We start from the raw sequence: 20,741 nt of genomic DNA, 5'->3' as shown, positions 1-20,741 counted from the left end.
ACCATACAAAAATTAAAAAGATTATGAAGAAGGATTATAAGCAGTTTTATGCCAAAATATGAGACAACTTAAATGAAACTGACAAATTATTAGACAAAAATTACCCAAATTGACTTAAGAATAAATAAAAATTTGAATAGACCTATAAAAGGTAAAGAAATGGAAATAGCAATAGAAATAGACCTATAAAATATAAAGAAATGGAAAAAGCAAAGAAATGGGAATAGCAAAATCTTCCCTCAAAGAAAAACCCAAGCTCAGATGATTTCATTTATAAATTCTATCAACTACTAAAATAACAATAATGCCAATTCTTAACAAATTCTTTTAGGAAATAGAGGAATACTTCCAAATTCATCCTATGAGGCAAACATCATCTTGATACCAAAGCCAGATAAAGACATTACAAGAAAACTACCGACCAATATTCCTCACAAATGTAGACACAAAAATTCTTAACAAAATATTAGCATATTAAAATATGTTGACTTCAGCAACATATAAGGAGAATTATACATCATGACCAAATGGAATTTATCCTATGATTGGAAGGTTAGTTTAACACTCCAAAGCAAATGTATGTTGGGGAACTTGGGTAGCTCAGTTGGTTAAGTATCTGACTCCTGATTTTGGCGCAGGTCATGATCTCAGGGTTGTCTGATAGAGCCCTGGGTCAGGCTCTATGTTGAAGGTGGAACCTGCTTAAGATTCTCTCTTCCTCTCCCTTTGCCCCTTCTCCAACCCCATTCATGCACTCATGCTCTCTCTCTCTAAAAAAAAATTTAAGAAAAAAATAAATGAATGTAATACAACGTATTAATAGAATAAAGGACAGAAACCACATGATCATCTCAAGAGGTACAGAAAGGTATTTAACAGGATCTAGTACTTATAAATTAAAAATTTCCAACAAATTAGAAATAGGTACTTCCTCATCCTGATAAAAGATATTTAAGAAAAACCCACAGCTAACATCATGCTTCATTGAAGGGAGACCGAATACTTTCTTTATAAGATTGGGAATAAGGCAAAAATGTCTGCTCTCACTGCTATTATGAAATATTGTCCTGAAGATTCTACCCAATCCTGGACAGGTCTGCTAGCAGTAAATTCAGTCTTTGTTTATAGAACATCTTTACTTTACCATGCTTTTTTGAGGGGTAGTTTGCTGGATATGGTATTCTCCATTTGCATCGCTCCCCAGCCCCAGCACATTGAGTATGTCATTCTGCTGTCTTTTTGTCTCCAGTATTCAGATGGGATGTCAACTGTTAATCATGTCAGTATTCCCGTGTATGTGATGAGTCATTTTTCTCTCACTTCCAGTATTACCTCTTTGATGTTTTTTCCTAACAATTTGACAACAATGTGTCTATGTATAGGTTCTTTGTATTTATCCTACTTGTGGTTCATTATGCTTCTTTAATGTGTAGATTAATGTTTTTAACCAAATTGAATAATTTTGGGTCATTATTTTTACATTTTTTTTCTGTCCCTTTTTCTTTCTTTTTCCCTTTGGCAGGCTATTATTACACATGTTAATATACCTGGTGTTGACCCACAGGCCTCTGAGGTTCTGCTTATTTTCTTTGATGTTTTATTTCTTTGATCTTCCCACCCCCTCTTTTTCAGATAGGATAATTCTATTATATTCTAGTTCACTGATTCTTTTGCCATCTTGAATCTGTTGTTAAGGCCCTCTAGTGAATATTTTAAATAATTCATTGTACTTTTCAATGCCAAAACTCCAACTTTGTTCTTTTAATAATATCTACCTCCTTGTTGAGATTTTTCCATTTGTTGAATCATGATGTCCTACTTTTCTTTAATTATTTAAACATGGTTTCTGTTAATGGCTTGAACATTTTTCTAATAGCTGCTTTAAAGTTTGTATCTGCTCAATTTTACATCTGGAGACAGAGATAATTTCTATTGGCTGCTTTTTTTCCCCTGAGACTTGGTCACACATTCTTATTTCTTTGTATGTCTCATTTTGTTGTTCTTGTTGGAAACTAGAAATTTTTGAGCATATATTGGAGCAACTCTGGATTCAAATCCTTCCCCCATCCAAGGTTATTTTTGCTATTGGTTTTTTTTTTTTGTTTAGTAATTTACCTGGGCTAAATCCATGAAATCTGTCTTCCCTACAATGTGTGGCCACCAAGGTTTCTGCTCTTTCTTTCCTTTTCTTTTCTTTTTCTTTTATTTTAGATTTCATTTATTTATTTATTTGATAGAGAGAGACACAGCGAGAGAGGAAACACAAGAAGGGGGGAGTGGGAAAGGGAGAAGCAGGCTTCCCGCTGATCAGGGAGCCCAATGTGGGGCTTGATCCCAGGACCCTGGGATCATGACTCGAGCTGAAGGCAGATGCTTAATGACTGAACCACCCAGGCACCCCTGTCTTTCTGTCTTTTTTCTCGTGTTCACTTTTAAGGCTGGCTTCTAAGGGGTCAACTCTAAATCTGCCTAGCTTTAAAGTTGGCAGATGCTGGGACAGAGATGTTCTTAAGCATCAGTAAATCCTCAATTCTCTGCAGCTGGAATTGTCGGTGGATAGAGAATACATTCAGAGTTTTGGTGGTTTTTGTCTGCCTTGGATCTTAGGGTTGTTTTTTGCTTTTTGTTTTTAAATTATGTTAGTCACCATACAGTACATGACTAGTTTTTGGTGTAGTGTTCCATGATTCATTGTCTGCATATAACACCTAGTGCTCCATGCTATCCATGTCCTCCTTAATCCCCATCACTAGGCTCACCCATTCTTCCATCCCCCTCCCCTCTAAAACCCGCAGTTTGTTTCCCGGAGTCCATAGCCTCTCATGGTTCCTCGGATTTTAGTTTTTGCTGGGCCCTTTACTTCTCCTCTTTGCAAGCACACAGCATTAGTCAGCTGGGAGTAGGTAAATAACTGATGTTCAGCAGTTGTTCAAGCATAAACATTGCTGGATGCCTTTATTTGATTCTGCAGCAGTGAAATGGTTGTTTTTCTCAATTTCGTTCCACTTTACATTACTTTTGGGGGATAGGATTTGCTGACTTCCTCACTCTCTATCTCTCTTTTTTTTCTTAAGGTTTTATTTATTTATTTGACAGAGAGAGCGAGAGAGATAGCACAAGCAGGGGGAGTGGCAGGCAGAGGGAGAGGTAGAAGAAGGCTCCCCTGCTGAGCAGGGAGCCCGATGCAGGACTTGGCCCCAGGACCCTGCTCAACCAACTGAGCCACCCAAGCATCACTCTCTTTGATGAGTTTTTCTCTTGGCTACCATTGCAAGCTTGCTAGTCTGAAAGTCCCTGCTCAGTTAATTTAGTGTTTACTGTGCACTAGACCCAATGCTGGATACTGGGGCTGCAAAAATGAATAAATACATAGTTGTTCCTTCCAAGTTCATCTGGGGAGTGCTGGAGAATGAACCCAGAAGTCAGTGGGTGGGATTAACATTGATTAAGCAGTTCCTAGTATGCCAATGCCTATGCTAGAACTCTTACATACAATGTCTCACTTATTTTTATTTTAAGATTTTATTTATTTATTTGACACACAGAGATCACAAGTAGGCAGAAAGGCAGGCAGAGAGAGGGAGGAAGCAGGCTTCTTGCTGAGCAGAGAGCCCGATGTGGGACTCGATCTGGGACCCTGGGATCATGACCTGAGCCAAAGGCAGAGGCCCAACCCACTGAGCTATCCTGGCAACCATACAATGTCTCACTTATTAATGGAATTAGCTAGTGCTTTCTTGATCTCCATATGAAATACAGTTAATTATTAGGACTACTTAAAAATAAATTTTATCATTTTTTTAAATTTCAGAAAAACATAAAGAAGAGGTAAATATCTCACATTCTCATTTCCTACTTAAAATAAGCTTAAAACAAAAGATTAAACAAGAAGTAGTATATGAACATGGTTAGAAAATTTTAGGGGTGCCTGGGTGGCTCAGTTGGTTGAGCATCTGTTTTTGGCTCTGGTCGTGAACAGAGAGTCCTGGGATCAAGTCCTGCATCAGGCTCCCTGCTTAGTGGGAAGCCTACTTCTTCCTCTCCCTCTCTCTCTCCCTGCTGCTCTTCCTTTTTGTGTTCTCTCTGTCTGTCAAATATATAAAATCTTAAAAAAGAAGAAAATTTTATGAGTACAGAGAAGTATAATAAGAAAAGTAAAAATTCTTCTTATTTGGCTCTTATCTGAAAAGCAATCACCTTTAAAAATGTCTTCATCTTGGAGATTTTCTCATATGACACACATAGAAAGACCTCCTTTTAAGTTATGCAATACCCCATTGTATGAATATATCAGTCTGGTACATTGATGATTATTGATGACTGACGATGATCATTTAGGTTGCTTTCATTTTGGGGTTGGTACTGCCAATTCTACAACAAATATACCAGTTCATGTATTTTGAAAACCATTCTCAAAGATGTTTCTGGAGTAAATTCTTAAAAATAAAATCGCTGGTTATTTTCAAATACTCTTTCTTCTTTCTTTCGAAACGAATCGGCAAATTGTCCTCCAAAAAATTGTGCACTCTTCTGCTATTTGTTTATGAGCCTGCCTGTTTCTCCTACAACTTCACCAATCCTCAATATTCTCAAACTTGATGGGGTGAAAACTTGTATATTTGAATTTCTAAAAGCCCACACATTCTAGAATACATAAAACCAAATGAATGTTTTTAAAAATATTCTTATTCTAAAAAAATAAATAAAAATATTCTTATATTGTTTAGGTTATATTGCTCAAAACCTTTGACAAATCAAAATTCCACTGACAAATCAAATAAAATTTTGATTTTGATTTGACAAATCAAAATTCCTTCCTGGGAATAACTTACAGAACAACTTAATAAGCTATCTCACCCTAAATCACTTTTTACTTTATATTCACGGTATATTTTGGATTCTAAATGATCTTCCTCATCTTGAGTGGTGACACCAAGGGTTTGTTTGGGGACTCCAGCCTTTCCAGAGTACCTTTCAATAATAGCCATCAATACCTTTCAATAATAGCCATCAATACTTCCCAATAATAAAGAGCAAAAAGAAAGCATGTAAATAAATTGTGCAAAAAAGATTCTCAAGAAAAATTATTACTTGTGTTGATTTGTATCATATAATCAAAGCAAAATGAGTGATCTCAGTTGAAGCCTCTAGACAAGTCCACTATCCACCCACCTTCCCCCAGCTACTGACGCTCAGTCTCTCCATATACAAATTCAAATGCTGCAAAGCTATGCATTTTATTCACAAGGCTTTGGTGTATGGTGTACAATCATGCCACTCATTCATTATTTTATTCAATAGATAGGTACTGAGCACCCATTATACTAAGCACTGAGGTAGACCTTGCATACAAAATTATGAACAAAAAACCCTGGGTGGTTTTTTTTGTGTGTGGAATTGTAGTCTAAATTGAGAGACAGACATTAATTAAACAATTATACACACAATATTATACATATATAATTAAAACCTTGGGCAAGTGCTATGAATGAAAAAGTGATTTACTGAAATCTTATATGCCAGGTGCTGTGATAAATGTATTGTAGATCTTATGTCATGTAAGCCTCAACAACTCTGAGATAGGTCTGATAACTACCACCCTTTTCCAGATAAGAACCCAAGGCTACTAGAAGAGAAGGAAATTTCCCAAGTTATAGCTAACAAGAGATGGATATAGGATTTGATTCCACTAGTCTAACTTCAATAGCTCTGAACTTAACCATTGGTTATAATGCCCTTCTCTCTGTGTGAATTCATTTTAGAAAACTGGCCTAGTTCAGGGAGTTCGGGATTGCAGGTTTGTGAATGGATGGTGAATAAGTGAAAGAACAGAGAATGAATTTGGGTGTGTCCATATCCATCTCCTCGGCACCTCACCCCCCGGGCCTTCTCCCCAGTGCCATCCAGCTCCTCCCATCTATCCAGGTGGTTATCAAACTAGTTTTAGCAGTGGACTTTCCTTAATTGAAAACCCTTGTGCAATCTTAATTTACAAAACAGAGAAAGGGAATGCCATGCCTATAAACCCCTACCCACTCTGTGGTAGACCACCCCTCCACCTAGCAAAACCCCAAATAGTGTTTAACACAGCACCCTATTTTACTCTCCACTTGTCCCATGTGCTAATAATTCCTGTTCTTGGGGCACTTGGGTGGCTCAGTGGGTTAAATCTCGGCCTTCAGCTCAGGTCAGGGTCCTGGGATCAAGCCCCTCATTGGGCTCTCTGCTCAGCGGGGAGCCCGCTTCCTCCTCTCTCTCTGCCTGCCTCTCTGCCTACTTGTGATCTCGCTCTCTGTCAAATAAATAAAAGTTTAAAATAATAATAATAATAATAATAATAATAATAATAATTCCTATTCTGGTCAGCTCAACAGAACGGAGGATGAATGTCTTACTCTTCCTTCCTATCTTTCGTGAGAACTCAAACAGGTGCTGAATCAGTAGCAAGTGCCCAATAACTTCATTATTTCTTCTTATTTACTATTTATTATTAGAGAGAGAGCATGATGGAGGGAAGGGGCAGAGGGATAGAGGGAGAAGCAGACTCTCCACTGAGCAGGGAGCCTAACACAGGACTTGATCCCAAGACCCCAAGATCATGATCTGAGCCAAAGTCAGATGTTTAACCAAGCCATCTAGGCACCCCTCTCCTTTCCCTTTTGAGTTGATGTTAAGTGAGGTGTATTCAAATCTTCCTGATTGACACAAGAGACCCATTCGAAGGGGTCCTTATGAATGTTTATTAAGCATCTGGTTTTGTGCAGGACACTTGATACACATCATGTCAGCTAGTTCTCAGGTCCCTGTGGGGTAGGTATCAACATTCTAGCTTCGCTGATAGAAAACCAAGGTATTGAGAATTTAAGTAACTTTCCCCAATCCCACAGGAAACAAATTTAAATTTATTTGATTTAAAATTATTTGATTCCAAAGCTCAGTGAGCTCTGCTCCCTGTACCAAGCGATCTCTGTAGGTTAACTATGTTTTATCTTTTCTCGGAAGGAGCCCTATACCCAGATGGAACTTCTGGAAGAAATAAGAATGATGATATGGTTCCTCCTGGCAGAAACTACACCTATGTCTGGCCAGTGAGAGAAGAATATGCCCCTGCTCCAGCGGATGCCAACTGTCTGACCTGGGTGTACCATTCACACATTGATGCTCCTAAAGACATCTGCTCTGGGTTAATTGGCCCGCTACTGGTGTGCAAGGAAGGTAAGGAGCTCCTCCACCCCAAACACACACAGAAGCCTATTCCCAAATGTATTTTGCCTCCCTTCCTTGCTCCATTTGAAGGTACCTTTTCTTCCACGTTTTCTGTAAGATTAGGGAGATTCTTTTAACATAGAAGGTTAGATTCTTCTAACAGCAGGGGCAGTAATTCAGACTTCTTTTTTTTTTTAAATTTTTTTATTTTTTATAAACATATATTTTTATCCCCAGGGGTACAGTAATTCAGACTTCTATCAAGGAAACATCATAGCATTCTGAAACTTAACTGCTTTAAGAAAGAAAGCAAACCAGGGATATACCATACTGATAGCCATTCATGCCAGCCCAACACTACACACAGGAAAGTGAGGAATGTAGCCAAATGGCTAGATTTGGTTTTGTTTTGATATTTCACATGCATGATCACTTTGTGATTTTCTTCCCTGTTAATTGCCTTAGTGTGTCTGTGTTCTGTCAGTAGCACTGGCTTCCTCCAGGAGCAAGGTTTTCAAGCCTCTGGTTGTGAGGGCTTCTTCTGTTTTATGACTTTTCTCTTCTATGATTCTGTCATTTCTATTAAAATCCTTTGCTGCTTTCATGTTGTGATCACTCTTGTTCCTATAAGTCTTTGGCCAACTTCAAACTTACCTGATACCATTGGCAAAAGGCAAAAATCATCTTGATTTGATTCACTTTGAACTTTTTTCTCCACTTTTTTGGATGTCCCCCCTGGATAGGTGTCCTGAATAAATATTCAGGGGCAAGGACAGATGTGGACCGAGAGTTCATTATAATGTTTACTCTGGTGGATGAGAACCAAAGCTGGTACCTTGATGAAAATATCAGACATTTCTGCACTGACCCTGATTCAGTTGACAAAAAAGATGCTGTTTTCCAGAGAAGTAACAAAATGCATGGTGAGTGTCTCCAGTATTATCAAATATATACTGAATGCTTTTTATGGATCTGATACTGTGAGGGATGAAGAAACACAGAAAGTCTAACCTGATTTTCTAGGATTGATAACGTGATAAGAATGGTTAGGAAGTGATAAAGCACAGTCCATGTGAGAACATAAAACAATCTGAGAAGAGATGAGGCAATAGATATCCCCTGAATTGAATATGACAAGCTATGGTACAGAAAATGGAAGGGTTAGTTATTATCAGGAAAGAATCAGGAGGTGATCCTAGAGAGGATAGGTAGGTTTATCCAGACAGGAGAAAGGAAAATGAATCACCACCATGTAACAATTCTGTGGTTTGCAACATTTTGCATTATTCCAGTAACCATTTCCTGAATGATTGCTAAATTTCAAAAATCACATTGTATGCTGTGTTTAAATACATACTTGTGAATTTGTTATATTTCCCAGCCATTCTGTTTTTTTTTTTTTAGTTTTTTTTTTTTTTTTTGAGAGAGAGACAGAATCTTTTTTTCTTTTTTTAAGATTTTATTTATTTGTCAGAGAGAGAGAGAGCACACAAGCAGGCAGAAGCAGAGAGAGAAGTAGACTCCCTGCTGAGCAAGGAGTCCCATGTGGGAGGGATCCTGGGATCATGACCTGAGTCGAAGGCAGAGGCTTAACCAAATGAGCCACCCAGGTGTCCCAAGAGAGAGAATCTTTTTTTTTTTTTAAGATCTTATTCATTTATTTGACAGACAGAGATCACAAGTAGGCAGAGAGGCAGGCAGAGAGAGAGAGAGGAGGAAGCAAGCTCCCTGCTGAGCAGAGAGCCCAATGTGGGGCTCGATCCCAGGACCCTGGGATCATAACCTGAGCCGAAGGCAGAGGCTCTAACCCACTGAGCCACCCAGGTGCCCCCCAAGAGAGAGAATCTTAAGCAGACTACACACCCAGCATGGAGCCCAACACAGCTCAATCTCATGACCCAGAGACAATGATCTGAGCTAAACCAACAGCTGGATGCTGAACAGACTGAGCTCCAGGTATCCCTCCTAGACAATCTTTAAATCAACATTTGTTGAGCATTCACTATGTGCCAGACCCCATATTTGTAAATAGTGAATTTCTATAGTTATCCTTTCCATCAAGACAGACTACTTACTCACATCTGTTTTGCAGAAGAGTGGCTTAATACAGAATTTTAGGATGTGGAGATTATTAAGTAGTCTCATTATTCTGTTTTCCCATAGAGTTCTAATGAACATAAAGAACATCTTCAATGTAAACAAACACCCTATGTCATTCACTGATAAATTTCCTCCATATTTGCTTCTCTATCTCTCAGAACCCACCCTAACCAAGATTTAGTTATAAAATCAGAGAGAGGGAAGGAGCTGAAGATCACCTGATCTTCCCCATTTTACAGATGAAGAAACTGAAGTCAAGAGACCATCAATGATTTGGGGTGCCTGGGTGGCTCAGTGGGTTAAAGTCTCTGCCTTTGACTCACGTCATGATCCCAGAGTCTTGGATCAAGCCCCACTTCCGGCTCTCTGCTCAGCAGGGAGCATGCTTCCTCTCCTCCTCTCTGCTTGCTTCTCTGCCTGCTTGTCACCTCTGTCTGTCAAATAAATAAATAAAATCTTAAAAAAAAAAAAATAAGAGAGAGAGGCCATCAATGCCTTGCCTAAGGTCAAAGTGATATTTAGGGCCAGAGTTGCTTGAGAGAAGCTCAGAAACAACTCCTTCAAGGAGGAGCCCAGAGCAAATCAATGTTAATTTGGTTGTGTTTGATTCCAAAGTGCGTCAAGGTATAAGCGTCAGTAACTGACGATTTCTATGGCGTCGCACACCCTTTCTCTTCTTTCTAGTGGTATTTCAGCAACCTTGTGTGAGGGGAGTATTTTAGTGTTTGGACAATATTTTAGGAAGGAAGAAGTAAAGGAGAGAAGGGAGGGAGGCAGGGAAGGAAGTGAAGGATGCAATAAAGAAAGACCTAAATTCTAGGGGCGCCTGGGTGGCTCAGGTGGTTAAGCCGCTGCCTTTGGCTCAGGTCATGATCTCAGGGTCCTGGGATCGAGTCCCACATCGGGCTCTCTGCTCAGCAGGGGGCCTGCTTCCCTTCCTCTCTCTGTGATCTCTTCCCTTCCTCTCTCCTACTGTGATCTCTCTCTGTCAAATAAATAAATAAAATCTTAAAAAAAAAAAAGACCTAAATTCTAGACATTGCTGTATCCAATCAACTTTTACCCACGTGATTTACAAAATGGTGGCAATGATCTCAAATCTTGCTGAAAACTACTATGATAGTTTACAACTCAGCTGCCCACAGAATTCCTCTCACTCTTTCAAATGAAAATGTCCAACACAAAGGAATCAATTACATAAAGCAAATACGGACTGTATTTAAAATAAAAATGAGCCTGGGGGTCCCTGGCTGGCTTACTTGTAGATCATGGGACTCTTGATCTCAGGGTTGTAAGTTTGAGCCCCACACTGGGTATAAAGATGACTTAAAAATAAACTCTTAAAAAAATAAAAAATAAGGGCATCTGGGTAGCTCAGTTGTTTAAGCATCCAACTCTTGGTTTCAGCTCAGGTCATCATCTTGTGGTTATGGGATCAAGCCCCTTGTCAAGCTCCACACTCAACTCGGAGTCTGCTGGATATTGTCTCTCATGCACTCTTTCTAAGATGGATAAATAAATACAATTTTAAAAAATAAATAAATAAAAATAAAAATCAGCCTTATGCAGAAGTAGATGTTTGCAAACAATCAATCTTGCACATGTTGCATGGGGCACTGGGTGTGGTGCATAAACAATGAATTCTGGAACACTGAAAAGAAATTAAAAACAAAACAAAACAAAACAAAAAACCAGTCTTCTTTATCAATCTAATAGTAAAAGAGACCTAACCAAGAATAGAAGAACATAAACTTTAAAAAATAAAAAACAACAAAAACTAGTCCATAGAAGATGCTCAATCAATATAAGATTTATTGATAATTTTATTTAAATTTACTAAAATTATTTAGATCGATTGTGCTGCCTTAATCATTGTTATCTTAGTAACAATTGCTTTTTCACTCAGTTTGAATCTAAGAAACGATGTTATGACTCTTGGTGGGGTCTAAGGAGTGCACATATTACATGGAGCACTGGGTGTGGTGCATAAACAATGAATCTTGGAACACTGAAAAAAAAAATAAAATTACAACCCCCCCCCCCCAAAAAACCAACTCTGAATCAAGTTTTCTTTTGCACTTGTTCAAGTCCTGTGCTGTTCAGATGATTCAAAAGATGAGGTCTCGGACTTCCAGCCCAAGTCTCGGACTTCCAGCCCAGCAAGACCTAATACCAACTGTTTTTTCTCCCTGCTTTCTTTTTTCCTGCTCACTTTGGTTACTTAAATTAAGTAGCTCCTATGTGCCTGCTTTTCTGCTGGGTCCTGACAGCTGAGGAATGAGTGACACAGGGTTTCCAATGTCAGGGAACACAGTCCTGTAGGGAAGTCAGGTATGAAAATGGAGGATCCTTGGAGGAAGTGGCTGAGCCATCCTGAAAGTCTGAGCAGTGTTCTGTTCACTTCTGACCTCATTATTGTGTTCACACAGCAGCTCCAAAGCTGTTTTTCCTGCGTGCTCATCTCTACTTTTATTAAGTGCTTTTCTCTCAAAAAACCCAGTACCTTTCATTCCTTTCTGGGACCATAGCTTATGAAAGGAGCCATGCTTTTCTGCACAAAAACATTACAACCGACGATCAGGGCTAATTTTTCAGCCATGTTAGTGTGTTACCGCCTCTACAGGGGAGACTCTTCCACCAGTGTGTTTCTGTTTTTCAGCCCTTAATGGATACCTCTTTGGAAACCTCCCAGAGCCTGAGATGTGTGTTGGTGAATCAGTGTCCTGGCACCTCTATGGGATGGGGAATGAGATAGACATCCATTCCATCTATTTTTATGGCAACACATTCATCAGCAGAGGGCATCGGACTGATGTTGTCAACTTGTTCCCAGCCACCTTCCTGACAACGGAAATGGTAGTTGAGAATCCTGGGAAGTGGATGATAACTTGCCAAGTTAGTGATCATCTACAAGGTAAAAAGAACGAAGACCAGTGTAGTGTGTGGAGGTTTCGAGGGAGAAAATTATACCACACAATGATGCTCGTTCAGTGTCTGTTGTTAGATAGGTTCTTGTGTTATACTTAATTTGAATATAGAGGAAAATGTACAATGCTCATTTATTTGTCATCCTGTCAACAGATATTTATTCATCAACTCCCTATAAAAAAGCTTGGAGGTGAATGAAAGAAATGGTAAGACCTTCAAGGAGCCTACGGTCTAGTAGCTAGAATTAGTTAGAAATTCACAAATGAGTAAAATTTTAGGCAGAAAGATAAATGCTCTTTGTTTGTTAGAGTTATTTCTCTAGAACAAGCAGAGGGACTTCCTGAGAAATTAGCTCCTAAGCTGAGTCTTGAAATATGGGTAGGAATTGAACAGATGCAGAAGGAAATAAAGGCTTCCCAGACAGAGTTAGCACCATGAAGCAGAAAAAAGACATATTCTGTATGAGCAACTGTAAATAGAAAAATAACATTTTAGCATTGGAGATAAATTTATACATCATCTGGACCAACCCACCATCCAATTCTTGAATTTCCTTTTGGACATCTCTTTGAAGTAATTGTAGCAACCCCTTTCATCCCTGGGCTGCTCTGTTAGAATGCTCTTCTGTATATTGAGACAAGATCCAATGATAGTTGCAAAATCCTATTATTTACATGATAAACATTTTTTTTTTTTTACTTAAATGCCTATTGAATGACTTAGTCTTGGTCCCTTGGGACCACACAGAATGGGTCTCTATGCAGCTGGACGATAGGCTTATGCCGGAAGAGTGATAAGAGAAAAGCCTACAGAGGTAGAGCCTAGCGAGAGGAGATTTAAAAGGCAAGACTAAGAAGTCAGGACTGTGTCTGGAAAGCCAAGTGGGTTCCTCCACGTCCTTAGGCACATCAGTGACATAATCAGTCAGCAATTTAGGAAGATAAGTATGATATCTGTGTGCAGAAAGGATTTGATGGAGAGATTCTGGCCATTGGATGCTAGCTAAGAAGCATTGTCAACATTAGAGTTAGATATAGAAAAAGTCTGGCCTAAGATGGTGAAAACAAAATAGATTTTTAAAAAGGTGTCAGTGGAATAGACACGGGAGAAGTAATGTGTGATTAAATTTGGATACCGACTCATTACCCACAGTCACTGGCAGGTACAGGGATGCAATTCTCCAGGGCATCTTTGATACCACATTCTTGTTCTGTCAACCTTAAGCATCTTGTATTAACATTAGTCTTTTGGGTTATTCCAATTCAATTCAAGTCAATAAATGTTGAGTGGATCAGTAAATATGTACCAGATACTGTTCTGGGAAGACAAAGTGATCAAGACAAGATTCCCATTCTTATTCCCCCACCCCCAGTTTTATTGAGGTATAAATGACACATAGGAATTGCATATACTTAAGATTGAAACTTGATTGATTCATTCATTCATTCATGAGAGACAGAGAAAGAGCCAGAGGGTTCTAGAAGCAGGCTCCCCACTGAGCGGGGATCCCAGTGCAGAACTCCATCCCAGGACCCTGGGATCATGACGTGAGCCCAGTCAGATGCTCAACCATCTAAGCCACCCAAAACAACCCCTGATGTTTTGATATACGCATACTGTGAACTCATCATCACAGTCAAACTAATTTACATATCCGTAACCTCGCATGGTTATCTGTGTGTAAGTGCACGTCCATGCTAAGAACACTTGAGATCTCAAAGAGTACAAAGTTTCAGTTATGCAAGATGAATGCATTCTGGAGGCCTACGTACAGCATAGTGACTATGGTCAATACTGTAGTGTGTACTCGAAATTTCCTAAGAGAGTGGATATTAAGCGTTCCTACTGCAAGATTCCTTTTCTTACAGGGCCTCATGCTGTTTATATGTAGGAAGAAACTAGTTCTAAAATCAAGGCATTTGCAGCTATTTGAGACTAGTAAGATTGCGAAGCAGGGACAGTGGTTGTGGACATAAGCTGGTGTTTGTACATTACTGAAATATAGTTTTTCTTAAATTGTCCATACCCTCAGAAAAAAATTATCATAAAAAATTAGAAAATACACTTAATTTTAAAAATCAATAAACCTGTCTTAGGATAATGGTGTTACATTTTGAGGAACATTCTTTCTCTATTTTCTAGACTTTTATACACAAATGCATGTTACTTATAAAATGAAATGAATCTGTTACTACTGCCCTTTATCTTAGTTTTCCCACTTATTAATATATTAGAAATATATTTCCATGTCAGTGAATATAGAGCTACTTTGTCATTATTAATCCTCCCAGTGTCCTTTCAAAGGAGATGATGAATTAGCCAACCCAAACTCTATGGCTTAATACTTGTATTTTCCCCCCATTTTCGGGGGGGGCTATGATAAACCATACTGAAATCCTCAGTTTACAGATATGTTGCAATTTTGTCTGATATTTGTCTGATATTTCTTTAGGAAAACTCTTAGATTTAGAATTCTTGGGTCAAAGAGTTTGTTTTTGCTCTTAAAGTTATGGACGGATACGCATTGCCAAATTCCCTTTTACTCTTTGCCCTTAGGGTGTGAGCATTCCCCATTATCTGCCAACATTGAGAATTGTTAGTGTTTCCAATCTTTACCAATCTGATAAATGGGCAACAGTGTCGCTTGGTTACTATTGACATCGAACTTTTTTTTTTCATGTGTTTATAGGTCGATGGTATTTAGAAAGATTTTGTGAATAATCTATTGATGTCCCTTGCTCATTTTCCACTGGGAGATTGACTTTCCTCTTTTTTATTTGCCAAATATTTTTACACATTAATCTTTTGTCCTATGGGTTAAAATATCCCCCCACTCACCATTTATCCTTCCCTTTTAACTTCATTAAGGTCCTGTTTTCTGTACAAAAGTTTTGTTTGTTTACTTTTTTAGTCTAGGTTATTTTTTCATGTATTTCATTGATTTTCTGTTTGAAATATATTCTTGAAATTTTTAATGAAAAATTTTTGCCTTCAATGTTTACAAAGTCAAATCTAGCCGTCTTCTCCTGTCAGATTTGTTTTGTGAGCATTTATGCTCTGGCTTGTGGTTTTCCTCTCTTCTGCAGCTGGCATGCTGGGACAATATAATGTTGGGAACTGCAAAGGTGATATTCCTCACCCCAAAATGAAGGGTCAACAGAGGCACTACTTTATAGCGGCTGAAAAAGTCCTTTGGGATTATGCTCCTCAAGGCTATAACAAATTCAGTGGTCTTCCCCTAAATGCTTCTGGCAGGTAAGTACTCTTTGCTGGCCGTTCTAGCCTTCTCATAAGAGAGAACCCTGTTAGACCTTTACCTGGGACCTCACTGGTATCCCCAGCCCTTCTCCATAGATGACACAATGACACCACTTAAAGGGTTCTGAGCCCCATAATGTACATATGGCTGAGAATTGGTGGAGTATTTATTGTGTCATGATTGGCTGGTTATATTAAAGCACTACGTTCATTCATTCATTCATGAAACGTTTCTTGAGCACCTACTGGGTGTAAATTGCAATGCTAAGTGCCACGGGAAATACTAAGCTGCCAGAGAATAGAATAAGGCCTTTGCACATGTGTTTTGAAGAGAGAATAAGACAGGGCTCTCTTTCAGTGGAGGTGAACTGGCCAACAAAAGTTACCCTTTGTGGTTCAAGGACAGCCTGCTAAGTTATGCCCCCTCTACCCAGAGTGTCCTTTTCCTACCTATCCAGCAAAATGTAAATTTTCCTTCAAAATCTAATCCTAATGTTACCTCTTGAGTAATGCTGCCCCTGACTCCCAAGTCTTTAATCATTTTCCTCTCATAGCATGTAGTATTTTTCAAATTAAATCTAACAATCTATTAAGTAAGTGGATGTGGACCCTGTGAGTTGTTATTATAGAATCCTGTGCAATGATGTCTGTGAAATAATTTTAAAATGTGCAGTATGATACCAAGAATGGTCGTTATTACCCTATGATTCCTTTTGTGTTGGAGGGAGTGTTTTTAAAATTCTCTTTTTGATGGATAAGATACCCGTCATTTGTTTCATCGTAAATCTATTGATTGATTGATTGATTGATGCCCTTGAACCTAACCTAAAGAATCCATATGAACCATATATGAACCTGTTTGATATCAACACTCTAGATTGGCTAGTATTTCTCTGTAAACAGAATAATGAGATTGGCATTGGGAATTTTGTCTTAGAAGCCTTCCAGAATTCTGAAGCACCTTATAAAAATGAAATATTAGGGGTGCCTGAGTGGCTCAGTCATTAAGCATCTGCCTTCAGCTCAGGTCGTGATCCCAGGGTCCTGGAATAGAGCACTGCATCGGACTCCCTGCTCAGTGCAAAGCCTTCTTCTCCCTCTCCCACTCCCCCGGCTTGTGTTCCCTCTCTCACTATCTCTCTCTCTGTGTTAAGAAGAAAAAAGGAAATATTAAAGCATATTTAACTGATAATTAATGTGATATATGAAAACACAACATAAAAATTGACATGAGGGGCGCCTGGGTGGCTCAGTGGGTTAAAGCCTCTGCTTCGGTTCAGGTCGTGATGCCAGAGTCCTGGGATCGAGCCCTGCATCGGGCTCTCTGCTCAGCAGGGAGCCTGCTTCCTCCTCTCTCTGACTGCCTCTCTGCCTACTTGGAATCTGTCTGTCAAATAAGTAAATAAATCTTAAAAAAAAAATTGACATGAGGGTTGCAGAGAGGTGTAAGGCAGTGTTCCCAGCCTTGGATCAGAAAGAGGCTGTATGCACAGAGAAAAATAACTTGGCAAGTTACAAATAAGATCAAGATGAGTTGTTTGGACTAGTGAGTTCTCTGGGTGTTCAGAGAGAGCTAAGATAGCCAAAGAACACTTCACAGAGGAAATGGGACTTGAGCAGATCTTAAAGAATAGTGGAGTTTATGTAAGTGAATCATTAGGAGGGAAATTTTAGATACAGGGGTCAGTGAGATCAAAATGACGGGATGGGGAATTTGTACAGGGGAGTGGAGGTTTGCCTAGAGCCATAGGGAGAGGATTGGGTAAACTGGATCTCAACCCCAGAGGTCCTATAATCCTTTTGAACTTTATCTGATTGGAGGATGTAAGCAGGTGAAGATGTTAGAGCAGGAAATGGCAGTGAAAATTACCATCTTGGAGGTTAGTGTTGTAGTAGCATGTATACTGAGGGAGAACCTGGAACGAGCCGAGGCTCGTTCAAACACAAGGTGAAGGGGGCAGGTACGGGGGTTGTGGCAGTGGGGAGAAAGGCAAGGAAAAGAGGCAAAAAGGGTGCAGAGAAGGAAGGATGAACAAGATAAGGAGATAAGGCAGAGAAAGAAGACAAAGTCAGACTGTGTGACTGCAAGAGTGGTGGTACCATCAGCAAAACTAAGGCCTCGAGAGACAGTGCTAGTTAGGATTCACACCACTGTAGTGAATTTGGTATGTCATGTATACAGTTTATACGATGACTCTCCATTGACTAAACTATTTGGTTAACTAGACACTCCATACCTTAATCATGCCAGATATGAAAGAGCTTACTAAAAGCAGAGAATATTCATACTGACATGAGCAAGAGAGAGAGGGGTACTTACTCTGGAAAGAAACCGGTTAGCTCTTTACTTTGTAGAACGCCATTCTGGGACTCCAGCGCCGGTAAGTATGGAGTTCACCTGTGTTTTCTTCAGTCGCTGGACCTCTGGGGAAGAAAGTATGGTGGCTAAGAAAGGAATGAGCTTGACCACCATCCAGCCCTCTGGAGACTTTCAAAGCTGCCTGACTATTCCTGGGAACTTGGTTGAAGACTGGGCCATCTTTCCTGGGGAGATGGGTGGGTGAATAAGCTAAGATAATGGAAGGAAGCTCCATGATTAAGGCATCTGGTGGATATGTAGAGATGTGGTCTCAGTCAGGTTCCTATTCTTTACACAGTGACTCCGAGTTCTACTTCACACAAGGGGACAACAGAATTGGAGGAAAATATTGGAAGGCTCAGTATATGGAGTATGTTGATGCAACTTTTACTCGAAGAAAGAGACTCTCTGAGGCAGAAGCCCATCTTGGAATTCTTGGTAGAATAAAACCATCTGTCATGTTTTGAATGGGGGGAGAGGTCTAGTGGGGCATATATGTACATGGAATGATTCTTCTTCTCCTGCCCGTATTCACTTCCCTCTGCCCCTTTTCATCCTCTTCTCCCTCCTCCTCTTGATATCTTTCAGGCCCCGTCATCCGGGCAGAGGTGGGTGATACCCTGCTAGTGACCTTTGCCAACAAAGCCGACAAAGTCTACAGTATTTTGCCCCATGGCGTGATCTATGACAAGGCCTCTGATGCAGCCCCAAACATAGATGGTGAGTCTCAGCCTGACCTCGTGGAGGAAAGAGGATGAAGGAACAGAGGACTTAGAACTGGGTAGCTTTGGTTCATATGCTTTTCTTACCAGCCCTGAGAGCTTGTGTGAGCTTGTGTCTTACTCTTTCCTTACTAACGCAGATGGTGACACTCACCTCACAGGGCTTCGAAAGGAGCTCGAGAAAATTCAGAGTGGGGTCTGCTCCACAGTAGGCACTTAGGAAATGTTCATTTCTTTCCTTTTCCCGCAGTAATGTAATAAGTCTCAAAGTGAGTTACATTCACAGTCACCCCCACTTCCCTAAGATGGAAAATTTTTCAGCCGCAGGTTACACGGGATTCTGTGGGTGACAGCTGAGGGTAAAATCTAATTTCCAGGGTTTGGTTGACATCAAAATCCTACACATGGTCTTCGCTCTGTCTCTGTTGACAAATATTTATCTACAATCAGTCTTATGTGCTTACCATCATATTCAGCCCTCCCCATCACAGAGTAGGTAGCAAAGACTCCCTACATGTAAGAAAGGGAGCTTCTGCCCAATGGCCACAGAAACTCGGCTTCCACTCATGATACTGCTCTTGGGAACCTCCTAGTCTCCTTGGAAGTCTTCCCCCTCCCTGCAACAGACATCACAAATGTCTGGGATACTTCATGCCCAAGGATGGGGCTAGGCCCATTTCAGAGCAGGCTTTGAGGTGATGGTAAGAGAAGAGAAGAGGGAGGACTGGAGGGAGAATTCCCCCTCCCCAGACCCATCATCATTCCCTGCTCCTGTAGCAACCTCTTTCCTACCTGTACTTTCTCCTTGGTCAGAGTGCTCATAGTCACTCTGTGTGTGTGTGTGTGTGTGTGTGTGTGTGTGTGTGTGTGTGTGTAGGAACATCACCAGTAACAGCCCAAATGTCTGTATTTTCTATCATTTACCTTAGCAAATTTATTGGGTACCATTTTGTAAAGCTCTGGACAAGGTGCAGAGACTTTTTGGCCTCAGCCTGGCTGGAGAGACTCAACGTATTCATTTGGCACTCCAATGTGTGGGTTGAGTGCCAAGTCTTTAGAATCAGACAGCCCTGAGTTTGAATCCCAGACCTGCCACTTACCAACTTTGTCAGCCTGTGTCTTCCCTTACCTCCTCTATCTCATGGTTATTTGGGTTATTTCCCAGTTCAACCTAGATTTCAAACTGTTTAAGGATAGGGCTCTTGCTTAACTTTTTGGGGTACCCTCTGCAGTACTGAGTACAATGTATTCCACATACAAAGACACTCAATGAGAATTTGTGGATTTACATTTAATTGGTAGAGAGGCAATTATCACTCTTTTCATATTTGCTAACCCTAGTATTTGGATAAGAAAGAGTATCTGCAGAGACACTAAATGAAATCTTGGAAGAAGATAACCCTTGGATATAAGCTGCTTCTATCTCATAACAACAGACTGTGGCAGTGAGCTCCCTGGTAAGATACACAACTGGAAACAACTGCCCTTCTACAAAATACATCAGAGAGAGGCCCCAGGGCTGGAAGACCCAGTCTGACAAATTTAATGTTCTTGGCTCTTTTTTTGAGAGTGACTTTCATCTTTCATCTTTCATCTGCTCAGGATTTCTGAAGCCAGGGGCTCATGTGAATCCAGGTGAAACCTTCACATACAAGTGGACGGTGCCTGAGAGTGTAAGCCCGACAGCGGGTGATCCCCCCTGTCTGACCTATCTTTACTTCTCAGCGGTGGAGCCTATCCAGGACACCAGTGCTGGCCTTTTGGGGCCCTTGCTAGTCTGTAAAAAGGGTACTCTCAATGCCGATGGGACACAGGTAGGCCATCAAAGGGCACTAAATTCTCCTCAGGGTTGTATATGGGAAAGGGCAGTAATATGGCTAGGGATTAGAGGATAATATGGTGTAATAATAATAATAATAATTTTTTATAATAATAATAATAATAATTTTTTAGGAAAAAAAATTCTTTTGATTTTTCCTCCTTCGTCTTAAAACCGACTTAAAATACAGAATGGGTATTTTATTTTTTGTAAATTTAAGATCTGAATTTAAATTTAAGGTAAGTTTAAGGTCTGAAAGTTACTGATGCCCACCCAGAAACCCAGGATTTCTGTTTGTTGTGGCTGGAATTTGGTGGGTCCCTGTCCCTGTGCATTGCTTTAATTCTAG

At 39.9% G+C, this 20,741-nt stretch overlaps 1 protein-coding gene across 1 annotated transcript in view; it reads left to right on the top strand.

The window, feature by feature from the left end:
- The window catches only part of HEPHL1 (hephaestin like 1), an 89,531-nt gene that overhangs the window by 15,017 nt on the left and 53,773 nt on the right, over positions 1-20,741 (top strand). Inside the window, exons 3-9 of the mRNA XM_059186348.1 lie at positions 7,003-7,215; positions 7,950-8,129; positions 11,966-12,220; positions 15,321-15,489; positions 18,150-18,289; positions 18,440-18,571; positions 20,176-20,387. Coding sequence (XP_059042331.1) covers positions 7,003-7,215; positions 7,950-8,129; positions 11,966-12,220; positions 15,321-15,489; positions 18,150-18,289; positions 18,440-18,571; positions 20,176-20,387 — 1,301 coding nt within the window. The remainder of the gene's footprint in view (positions 1-7,002; positions 7,216-7,949; positions 8,130-11,965; positions 12,221-15,320; positions 15,490-18,149; positions 18,290-18,439; positions 18,572-20,175; positions 20,388-20,741) is intronic.

The sequence above is a fragment of the Mustela lutreola genome, chromosome 1 (genome assembly GCF_030435805.1).
Source record: "Mustela lutreola isolate mMusLut2 chromosome 1, mMusLut2.pri, whole genome shotgun sequence".
Taxonomy (NCBI): domain Eukaryota; kingdom Metazoa; phylum Chordata; class Mammalia; order Carnivora; family Mustelidae; genus Mustela; species Mustela lutreola.
This window is presented reverse-complemented; position numbering and strand designations above follow the sequence as displayed.